The sequence below is a fragment of the Enhydra lutris genome, unplaced genomic scaffold (genome assembly GCF_002288905.1).
Source record: "Enhydra lutris kenyoni isolate GAN:26980312 unplaced genomic scaffold, ASM228890v2 scaffoldscaffold15, whole genome shotgun sequence".
In the NCBI taxonomy this organism is placed as follows: domain Eukaryota; kingdom Metazoa; phylum Chordata; class Mammalia; order Carnivora; family Mustelidae; genus Enhydra; species Enhydra lutris.
Genome location: NW_019154099.1, coordinates 5,450,605 through 5,460,886, shown reverse-complemented (window position 1 = coordinate 5,460,886; position 10,282 = coordinate 5,450,605). Strand labels below are relative to the sequence as shown.

At 47.5% G+C, this 10,282-nt stretch overlaps 1 protein-coding gene across 1 annotated transcript in view; it reads right to left on the bottom strand.

Annotated features, from left to right (window-relative positions):
- Positions 1-1,860: 1,860 nt before the first annotated feature.
- LOC111146907 (RUN and cysteine rich domain containing beclin 1 interacting protein like) overlaps positions 1,861-10,282 on the bottom strand; it is a 40,319-nt gene continuing 31,897 nt past the window's right edge. Inside the window, exons 10-14 of the mRNA XM_022502659.1 lie at positions 8,613-8,851; positions 7,609-7,670; positions 4,805-4,958; positions 4,065-4,155; positions 1,861-2,901 (exon numbers count right to left, since the gene is read on the bottom strand). Coding sequence (XP_022358367.1) covers positions 2,789-2,901; positions 4,065-4,155; positions 4,805-4,958; positions 7,609-7,670; positions 8,613-8,851 — 659 coding nt within the window. The 3' untranslated portion in view covers positions 1,861-2,788. The remainder of the gene's footprint in view (positions 2,902-4,064; positions 4,156-4,804; positions 4,959-7,608; positions 7,671-8,612; positions 8,852-10,282) is intronic.

Here is a 10,282-nt window from a genome sequence, read left to right as displayed (position 1 = left end):
TGCATATGCTCATTACCCCCCATTTTACAGAGGCGGGAGCGCACGGAGCGTTTAAGGAGCTTGCAGAGTCCCATGAATACAAAGCGGCAGATCTGGGAATCCATCCCTTAATTCTCACCCAAGTCAACCCACTAGAATATCTCTGAGATGTCTCACTCCTCCTTCTCACTCCTCCTCGCTCCATATCCCTCAGTGTAAGTCCCTCCTGCAGCTGAGAATCATGACTATAAAGGATATGTTACTGGAATTTTCCAAGAGATCAGTGTAAAGTTAAAACCGATCATTGGGATCACAGCACAGCAACTTGCTACCTCACAGCAGGTACGAGTCTGATGAGAAAGACCAAGTCTTCATCTTCCTCTGGCAGCCAGGGAGGAGTTGCACGGAAAAACCAGGGCAGTGAGTCAGGCCCATTAAAGAACAATGTATGGGGCGCCTGGGTGGCTCAGTGGGTTAAAGCCTCTGCCTTCAGCTCAGGTCATGATCTCGGGGTCCTGGGATCGAGGTCCGCATCGGTCTCTCTGCTCAGCAGGGAGCCTGCTTTCCTTCCTCTCTCTCTGCCTGCCTCTCTGCCTGCTTGTGATCTCTCTCTCTCTCTGTCAAATAAATAAATAAAATCTTAAAAAAAAAAAAAAAAGAACAATGTATGTCACAACTGATCACTTCCCCACAGGCCGCTGCACATGCCCTGAGGCCACTTCTGGGTTCTAACGGGCACCTCACTGGGAAGAAACATCTGTGATCACAGTGGGGAGGGACCGAGTCTCAGCCAAACCCACAGAGTGGCTACTCATACTGCCTCATTCTTCCAGAAAATAAAAAATCAAAGGCATCACTTCCTGGCAGCTGCTGGGCACTCCTCCTTCCTCAACGTCAGAGATGTGTCTCCCGCACGGTCCACATTCCGGTGCCTTGCGAACACAGCAGCCCGGACACAGAGCCCTTCAGGCAGTGAGGAAGCCGCAGAAAGTTCCTCAAATCAACACAAGAGCACGAGTGAGAAAGCCCTCAGCCCCATGGCGCTAGCTAAGGTTTGACCAGCACTTACAAGCTCGGATTGGTTTTGCTTCTATTATCTCAAAACGGTACCACATGGGTAGGGGCTATGGAGGCAGGTGGACGCAAATGCCAAAGCTAGCTCTCCCGTGCACCACCTCTGGGGACTTAGGTCGTTTTTCTTCTCTCAGCCTGTTGTCTTGCTTGTGAAATGAAGACGCTGCCACAAACTCACAGAGATGGTATAAGGATTATTAACAGAGCACTCTGACTCTTGATTCCAAAGAAGGAATGAATATAAGCTACAGGTAGGAATAAAACACTGGTTTAAATTCGATCTTATTTATCTTATCTCATGTACCTAAATTTCTATCTGAAAGAGACCTGGCTTGGGTTGACTGGGTGGCTCAGGTGGTTAAGCGTCTGCCTTCGGCTCAGGTCATGATCTCAGGGTCCTAGGATCAAGCCTTGCATCAGGCTCCCTGCTCAGTGAGGAGCCTGCTTCTCCCTCTCTCTCTCTGCCACTCCCCCTGCTTGTGCTCTCTCTTTCAAATAAATAAATAAAATCTTAAAAAGAGAGAGAGAGAGGCCTGGCTTAAACAATAAATGAGAGCACAGTCCCAGGTGCATCTAGGATATGAAAACAGGTGGCAGGATGAGATTGGTGGGATTGGTAGACACGCTCATTTCTTTCATTTGTTCGATATTATCCTACTGAATACAACACACACACACACACACACACACACACACACACAAACTGGATGGGGTTTGGGCAAAGATGTGCTGGAAAGGGACCCGGGCCCAGGACACCTCTCAAGTAGGCGAGAGTATACAGGAGGTAGAAGGAAAACAAACAACCAAAAACAGACTCGTGTGTCTCAAGAAAGCATACAAATAAAAGAATATAGGAAAAATAAATTCGTAACGGTTTAGCAATTTGCCTCGCCTTTTTAATTGATGTCTATGATTTTATTATTACTAAAATCACATTGTTCATTAACAGTAGTTTCCCACGACTTAAGTCTGTAAATACCTTATGTTCAGTTTTATACTGATGAGACAAAATCCTAAAGGGCAGGGATGAAGTTCTACCCAGCCGCGCATCCCTGACTCAGTGTTCGGAAGAGAGATGACAAGTGCCGCACGGGTCTGTGTGTCTCTAAGGGCGTGGCGTAGAGGCACCTGCTTCTGACAGCAGCTCTAGGCACCGCTGAGCAACTCCCGCTCGTCTTGAAATGGGTGCACCTGCGGAAGTAACGTGTACTCTCTCTACCCACCCTGGAGCAAGGAAAATCTATAACATGGTTGCAAAACGGATATAATTATGAAACGGCACTTAAGTCAGAAAAAACACGGGGAGTAGACAGATTGTTGGCTACATTTTTGTTCACTGAGAGTACCAATCCGTTTCACAAAACAAGCTTGAGAGAAAGACAAACGGAGTCCTTTGTCTTGTCAGTTACAATTCATACAAAAATAGGCTCCAATATCAGCTACATAACCACTCAAATACAATTGAAGAAGTATCAAAAAAAACTCATAAAAAAAAAAACCAGCAGCAGCAAAAACACCGAACATTTGTAAACAAAACCACCAGGAACAAACCTATGCTTAATAACCAAAAAAAGTGCATTCTTTTTAAAACATTAAATATATATAATAAAAAACAATATTGGCCACTTTTTTCCCTTAATATACAGTACTCAACATCTGCAACAATCTGATCAATGATAGACAGGAATCGGTGTTCTAAGGCATGTTGAACAGTCTTTTCCACAATACTCGAGCATCACGTTGCTGCAGAAGGTAAACTTTGCCAAAGTCTCCTCCGAGCTGTGATCCGCGCACACCGGGGGCACTCAGAGGACTGGAAACACTGCTTGTGAAAGCACGCTCTGCACCCTAGAGCAGGAGGACAGCCATCAGCGAGCAGCCTATCTTGTCTTCTCACATACATACAAATGCTCATCCCCACCCTGGGGAGAGACATGGTCTGGGTCCAGAAACCAGTCGTCCAACAAGAAACGAGGTGGGTTGGAATGGACAGATTCTAAAGTCCCCAGTGTGCCATGAACATGTGAGTGTTGGTGACTGACAGCTCAGGAGGCGGCCCTAACTGGAAATGCCGGAACTGGAGAGACCTGCCTCCCTCCCTCGAGGTCATCTCCCTTGCCTGGCACTGGCCTACATCGGGTGACTGGTCATCACGCTGTTTAAAGGTTTTTGCCTGGTCCCTGGCCCCTGTCCCCAGTATGTGACAACATGCAAGCCATCCTGCTTCAGAGCGCCCTGTGAGACATGCTGACCCTCCACTGCTACCAGACCACGGCTCGCCTCCTCCTCTGCCGAGTCCTGCTGACTTCATACCCTGACGGGTGTTGAGCCTGACATCACACCCCAGTTAGCTCTCTGCACACAGATCCGTGCTTGGAGTTTCTCTGCTGGGGAGCCTCTCCTGCGATCCTGCCTAAAGGGTTCGGGGAGTTGGTGCTGGAGTGGTAAAGGGGAGGAATGGCTCTTATCAAGGGTAAAGGCAGAATGCATGGTCAGATCTCTCCCAAGAAACAGCTGAGAGGTCACGGGATTTCCTCAAGCATCCATACAGACAATCTTACAAGGTCTGAGCATCTCTGCCGTGAAGAGCCAGGTAGTAAACGCGTCAGGTTTTTTGGGCTACATGGTCTCCATGATGACGACTCAAACTGCCCTTGGAGTGCAAGAGGGGCCAGGGACAGCACCTCAGCCTTAAGCATGACCGCGATCCAATTCTAAAACTGGGGCAATGGCTATGGCTTGCCCTGGTGGGAAGGAACTGGGCCATAGGCAAAAGGGGGACCACTCTTCCCTCCTGTATGGGGAGATGTCCCCTGTCATCCCCGCCTCACCCAAATTCTCTTCCCCACGCACCCAAAACTCCATGAGGTCCCACCCTACATACGCGCATGCACTAGCACCATTACACTTCCAACAACAATGTGCCTAAGTGATTAAGCTGCTATTAAGCTCATTGTGCGCTTCCGTTATTAAGCTATTATCAAGCGTGCATTATGAAGTTATTAAGATACCTGCACATCTTCTACACGTCTCAGTCTGAAAGGGGAAGATGACAGCTGTACTCTGGCAAAATTCACAAATGAAGCCCTTTCCTTGACACAGCTGTAAGAGAAGGGGCCAAAAAGTTAAAATCCTCCTTGGCAACGATTCTTTTGATGGAGAAGCCAAGTGACTACTTTCACAGAACTTTATAAACCTCCGTCGTTAAGTGTCTCGCATCCCGGCCTCTAGAAGGACCGGGACGCTAGATCTCGCTAGAGTAGAGTAAACGGATGCGAACGGTACGTGTGCCTCTGTTTTGCATGGAGAGATTTAGTTCAAGATGTCAGGGAAAGATCATGACTTTATACGTGGGCCTTCAGATGATCTACTCTTATTTCTGAGGGCTCTTCTACAACTTTTGAGTTCATGAAGACACACAGCTCCTAGTCCCCAGGATCCTGAGTCCACATGGCTGTCCTTGGAGCATCCGGGCAGATGGGAGTCAGGCAAGGCCCCCAGCAGGGCTTGGCCCTGACACGAAGAAGTCGACTGGCCCACGCTTGCATTCCCAGCCCTGCGGGGGGCCAGCACAACAATCTTGGCTGTTACCAAATAGCTCCGAACCTCATTTCTCTCATCTGGAAATAGTGTTCCTCGCACTTCCCTCACTGTCAGTGGTGGTTAAATGAGGTAAGGTCCAGAACACCCATCCCAGGCCCTGAAGGGTAAGGGACAGCTCAGGGACACACCTGTGCCAGGGGAGCCTTACCTCACAGCCAGCCACATGCGCGAGGGAAGCTTTTAGAATGTCCTTGAGCAAGGGCACCAGCAGCCGTTTCTTGACCCTGACCAGATCCTCCAGGGAGAACAGGTGGAGCTCATCAGTCAGGTGCCTTGGCACCTGCTCAAACTCCTTCAGCGCACTGCCGGGGAGGAAACAAAGAAGAGTTCGGACGGCCACCCACACAGAGGCTGTGACACAAGGAGGCCGAGCAGGCGGGGGTTTTCTCTGGCACTCACACCTGATTATTTTTTTAACTCAGTTCAAAAAAAAAAAAAAAAAAAGAAAGCCCAAGAGCAAGTGAACCTGGCTCACCGTCTGACATTCTGCAAGTTTGTTTGGAAGCCAGAAACCTAAAATTTCCTAAAAGTGGATTTCAAAAAGCTGAGCCAGCAGAAAAACATCTCTTGCAGCCTGCCCATGGAGAGACTCAGCAAAAGACAGCTGCACATTTATTTTTCAAGTCTTAAAAACATGTACTGAGATTTAAAAAAAAAAAAAAAAAAAAAAGACGACCTCATTCATTCCAGCTCAATTTCAAGTCCATCTGCCTGCTGACTGTTGTCAGGCCAGCAGGAGGATCACTGCTCATAGGCAGGTGCATGACTTCCCCAGCTAGGAGTCCAGCACCGAGCCCAAGACCCAAGCATCCAACTGTGAGCTCATCATAGCCACCTGTGTGTCCGAAGGGCAGTCACATATGGATTGCATCTTTCTCCAACCCGTACTTATCTCCTCCTGGATTCCCTAAATCTATTAGTGGCGCCACGCACTCATTCCCGAGCCAGCCACTGCCTACGCTAGATTTGACATTCCAACAAGCCAATCTGTGCTGAATTCTCCATCCAGCCTGAGATGCTCGCTCACACTGCTTCTTCTGGAGGGAACCCCTGACACTTCTTCTTCAGTCTGACTTGCTCTTTAAACTCTGCTTTTTCTCTGGGAAGCTCTGTGGCCCTCCTCCCTGCCCCACCCCGTAGGACCTAACTGTTGCCTCTTCTGTGCAGCACCATGTGTGTGTGTCTAACACATGGTCTGGCATTAAGAGGTTTGTGCTTTCTCCCTGGATGTAACATGAGTCCTACGGACTTTTTATCTGAAGCACAGAATAGAAATTTTGGTAGACAGTAATAATTATGGGGATTGTTATAGGTTACGCAAGAAAACGGACAGCCTGAGATGTAGTTAACCTGTCACACCACTGCCATGAGGTAGAGCTTAAGGCCAAATAACTACAGGAGATGTGCTCCTCCCCAAGAAATTTAATTCAAAGGCAATACATTATCATTAAAGATACATTACATTATCATTAAAGATCAGAAACTGAAAGCAGCTTTAAAATAAAACGATTTTTTTGGGACGTCTCGGTGTCTCAGTTGGGTAAGCATCTACTTTCTGCTCAGGTCATGACCCCAGGGTCCTGGGGTCGAGTCCCACATCGGGTTTGCTGTGGGGAGCCTGTTTCTCCCTCTGCCTGCTGTTCCCCCTACTTGTGTGCTCAATCTCTCTCTGGTAAATAAATAAATAAATAAATAAAAACTTAAAAAAAATGAAATGAAACAATTTTTTAAAAACTATGATCCTGTCTATTATAACAAATAATCTTAACCCCTTAAGTAACCTCTTTTCTCACTTAAAAAATTATATCTCTGTCATTGAATTCATGCCGATACCTTTATGCCATGGCTCCCCAAAATTCCACTGCTAGAAGTTTATTCTCAGGACATATTATGGATGTGCACAGAGATTCACCTAAAGCCCGGTCTTTTAAATAACAAATGGTATTAAAAATCCAAGTATCCATGAGATATTAAAATCCATCTAGTTTACTATCTATAGAGTATAGTATGCTATACTCTATAGAGTATACAGATAGTATACTATCTATAGAGATATTAAAATCTATTAGATTAAAAATCTACCAGTAAGAGAACCATACCGAAATTAACACCACATGATACTATAAAGTACTAAACAGCAATGACGGTTTGACACGCCCTCCATCAGGGATTTTTTAAAAAGGCCATCGATACACCCCTGCTCAGAGCACCTCTAGTCACAACAGCTAAAAGGTGAAAGTAACCCAAGGTGGCTGAACGGGTAAACAAAATGCGGTAGGTACATATAATGGAATATTTTTCAGCCTAAAAAAGGAAGGAAATTCTGACCCATGCTACAACATGGGCGTACCTCCAGGAAATTATGTTGAGTGCCATAAGCCAGTCATAAAAGCACAGATACTCTGTGGCTGCACTTCCAGGAGTCACCCAGAGGAGTGAGTCCATAGAGATGGTAAGGAGAATGGTGGTTGCCAGGGGCAGGAGGAGCGAGGGAGGAAGGAGTTATTGCTAAATGGATACAGAGTTTCAGTTTTGCAAGAGAAAAAATTCTGTGGATGGATGGTGGTGACCATTGGAAAAGAATGTGAATGTACTTAATGCCACTGAATTGTACACTTAAAATGGTTAAGATGGTACATTTTGTTATGCGTGTTTGGTCACAACTTAAAACAACAATCATAGTAAGGCCCCCCAGTTGGAGTTATTTCATCCTTGTTTTGGCCGATTCTTCTAACACTTTAAGTTCATTACTAGTGAGCCAGAAGACTCAGCAACTTTAACGATAGGGTCTGGATCATCAAGAAGAGGCCCGAGGGAGTTGCTATGCTAAGGGGCCTGTGGATTGGAGGAGCTGGGAGCAGGTGGCACCCAAGGGACTGGGTGTGTGTAGGTATGCAGAGGCTCCCAGCCCTCACAACCTCAGGCGTGGCCTGGCCCAGCCAACATTAGTACCTTTCAGCAAACCTGCAGGTCTTCAACAGCTTCTTGATATGAAAAAGTTGTTCCCGGGTTTCCTAATGAGAGAAGCCAAACGGGGAGAAGTTAATGTGATCAATGACACAGAAAATGTACAAATCAAATTTAAATGTTAGTTCTAACTTCGAAATGCTACAACTCTAAGACAAGCCTTTGGAGCAAACAGTCTATATAGCAGGGGTTCATGACAGAGTCCAGTAGAAACCCAAGTTATGTGAAGCCTGAGGATTACACAACCGTTGGGGACCTTCTTTGAGGAAAACACAAAACTGTGTGTGAAAGATGGAGATCCTGCCTTTTGTGGCTACATGGATAAAACTGGAGGGCATCGTGCTAAGTGAAATCAGACAGACACAGAAAAAAAAAAAAAACCTGCATGGTCTCACTTACACGTGGAATCTTAAAAAAAGTCAAAAACACGGAAGCAGAGAGTTGAACAGGGAGACAGGGAGGTGGGGCAAATGGGGAGATGCTGGCCAAAGGGAACAAAGGTGCAGTTACGTAGGATGAATAAGTCTACAGGTCTAATAGATGGTATGAGGACTATAGTTAATAATACTGTATTGAACACTGGAAACTTGCTAAGAGAGTACATTTCAGGTGCTCCCAACACACACACACACACACACACGCACACCCTAACTGTGGAGATGGAGATGCTAATTAGCTTGACCAGTAATTATTTCACTTGTTGAACATCAAATTATCATGCTCTACACCTTAAACATAATTTTATTTTAAAAACTAATAATAAATAAATGTCAAAATCTATGTGATAAATGCAAAATGATGCCTACATAGGGAATTTGGTACCGGGCCTTGGAAGCTAAAGCTCCAGTGGCTGGCAGTAAACCCGCCCTTTGGAGGGTCCAGCTGTGTCCCCTGAGACGGTGCAAGGTTGCAAGGTGCACTGGCACAGGTCCCTTGGCGCCAGCGGCCCCACCTCCTCCCCCCTCCTCCCAGCCGAGGCCGGTGCTCACCCTCGCTCTGTCCAGTTCCTTGACCTTGGCGTACAGGCCGTGGCCGATGCTCAGCAAATTGAAAACGGGCTGGGGCCCCAGACCGTCCAGCAGCCGTTTGGAGAAATTGCTGACGTAGTACTTCCTGAAGTCCCACGTGGTCAGGATCCGCGCAGGGATGCAGCTCTCTGCGTAGACGTGGCAGCAGTCACAGAAGTACTTGCCCAGGTAGTCGCAGTACCGGAGCCGCTTCACAAACTCTGCAAGAGCCCACGGGAGGGTGAGCACGCCTCACCTCGGCTGGCGAATGGCAAACCCACTGCCCTCCGCGCCGCCCCCCGCCACCACCCCCCCCGCCCCCCCCCCCCCCCCCCCCCCCCGCCACCACCCCCCCGCCCTGCCGCCCTCTCCCTCCACCGCTTCCCATCCCTGTGAGGTTCAAGACCCAGATGGCGGGGTTTGTGCTGCTAACACCGTACTCGCCCTCACAGCCTCTGAGAAAGCTCCGGCAGGGGCAGGAGGCTGTGTATTATATGGCCATTCAGGAGCGCTGCTTTCCAAAAACAAGTGTCAGAAAAAGAGAAAGCCGCCCCAAATACTCCTGAATTTGGAAGACAGGCATTGTAAACGGCAGTATAGGCAAAAGAACATGAGGTTTAGAGTCCAGAAATCGGTGGGAGTCTACCCTCTGCCTCTGGCCCGCCGGGAGCCTGAGGGCTGGTGGAATCCTTTCAGGCTAACTATCCTGAAGCTATAAAAAGCAGCTCAGGACCAGGTTATGGGCTATCACACCTACAGAAAGTGCTTGGTAAATCGTCAGGCACGCTCTGGACACCTTAGGGAGCCGCACTCCAAAGACTTCCTGGATAAACCCAGGGCAAACACATTACAGAGATGCACCAAGGACGGGAATAGGCGATACATGGAAACAGGGAGTGCAGCTGACCAGGAATGACCTGAGAAACAATCTCAGCAACAAGGACGTGCATGTCGAAAGAGTGAACGCTTGGTTTTGCAGGAGACCGTCACAGAGGTAGAGGACCCAGGGCCGGCAAGGGGCAGAGGGGCGGACACTCACTCTCAGGGCTGACCTGAGGGGACTTTCTAGGAGGACATTTCCACAATATACTTTAACTCTGATGTGTACATACCGGAACTCCTGCTTTGGTGACACTAGACAGAAATGCTAACATGCACACGTGGAGACACAGGTGCTCATTACAGTATGTTACAGCAATCTAAAATACATTAAGAAGCACCCGGCTAGACAGGCATGGTGCCCTCAACAATGAAATGACAGAGAGCCCACGAATGCGTGGATGAGTGTGGGCAGTGGACATCCAGTTCTAGATGCTTACACTGAGATCATGATTTTGCTTCTAAAAACACACATACACAGTCCAAGAGCATCCCCACCAAAAAGCCAAAAGTGAACACTTCCAGAGGGCAGGAGAAAGGATTTTTCATTCTTTTGCATTTTTTAATTTGCTCAAATGAGCACACATTGCTTTCCGAAATATATCTAACAAAATATATTGGCAAGCAAAAGGTGTAGGGACAAGTGCATCAAGTCCCTGTGTACCCACCACCCAGTTTAAGAAGAAGACAGCAACTCAGTTAAGTCTCCCCAGTGTCCCGCCCTCAACCTTGGAGTCTAAGATGGGCGAGGATGATATCATCATTATCAGATT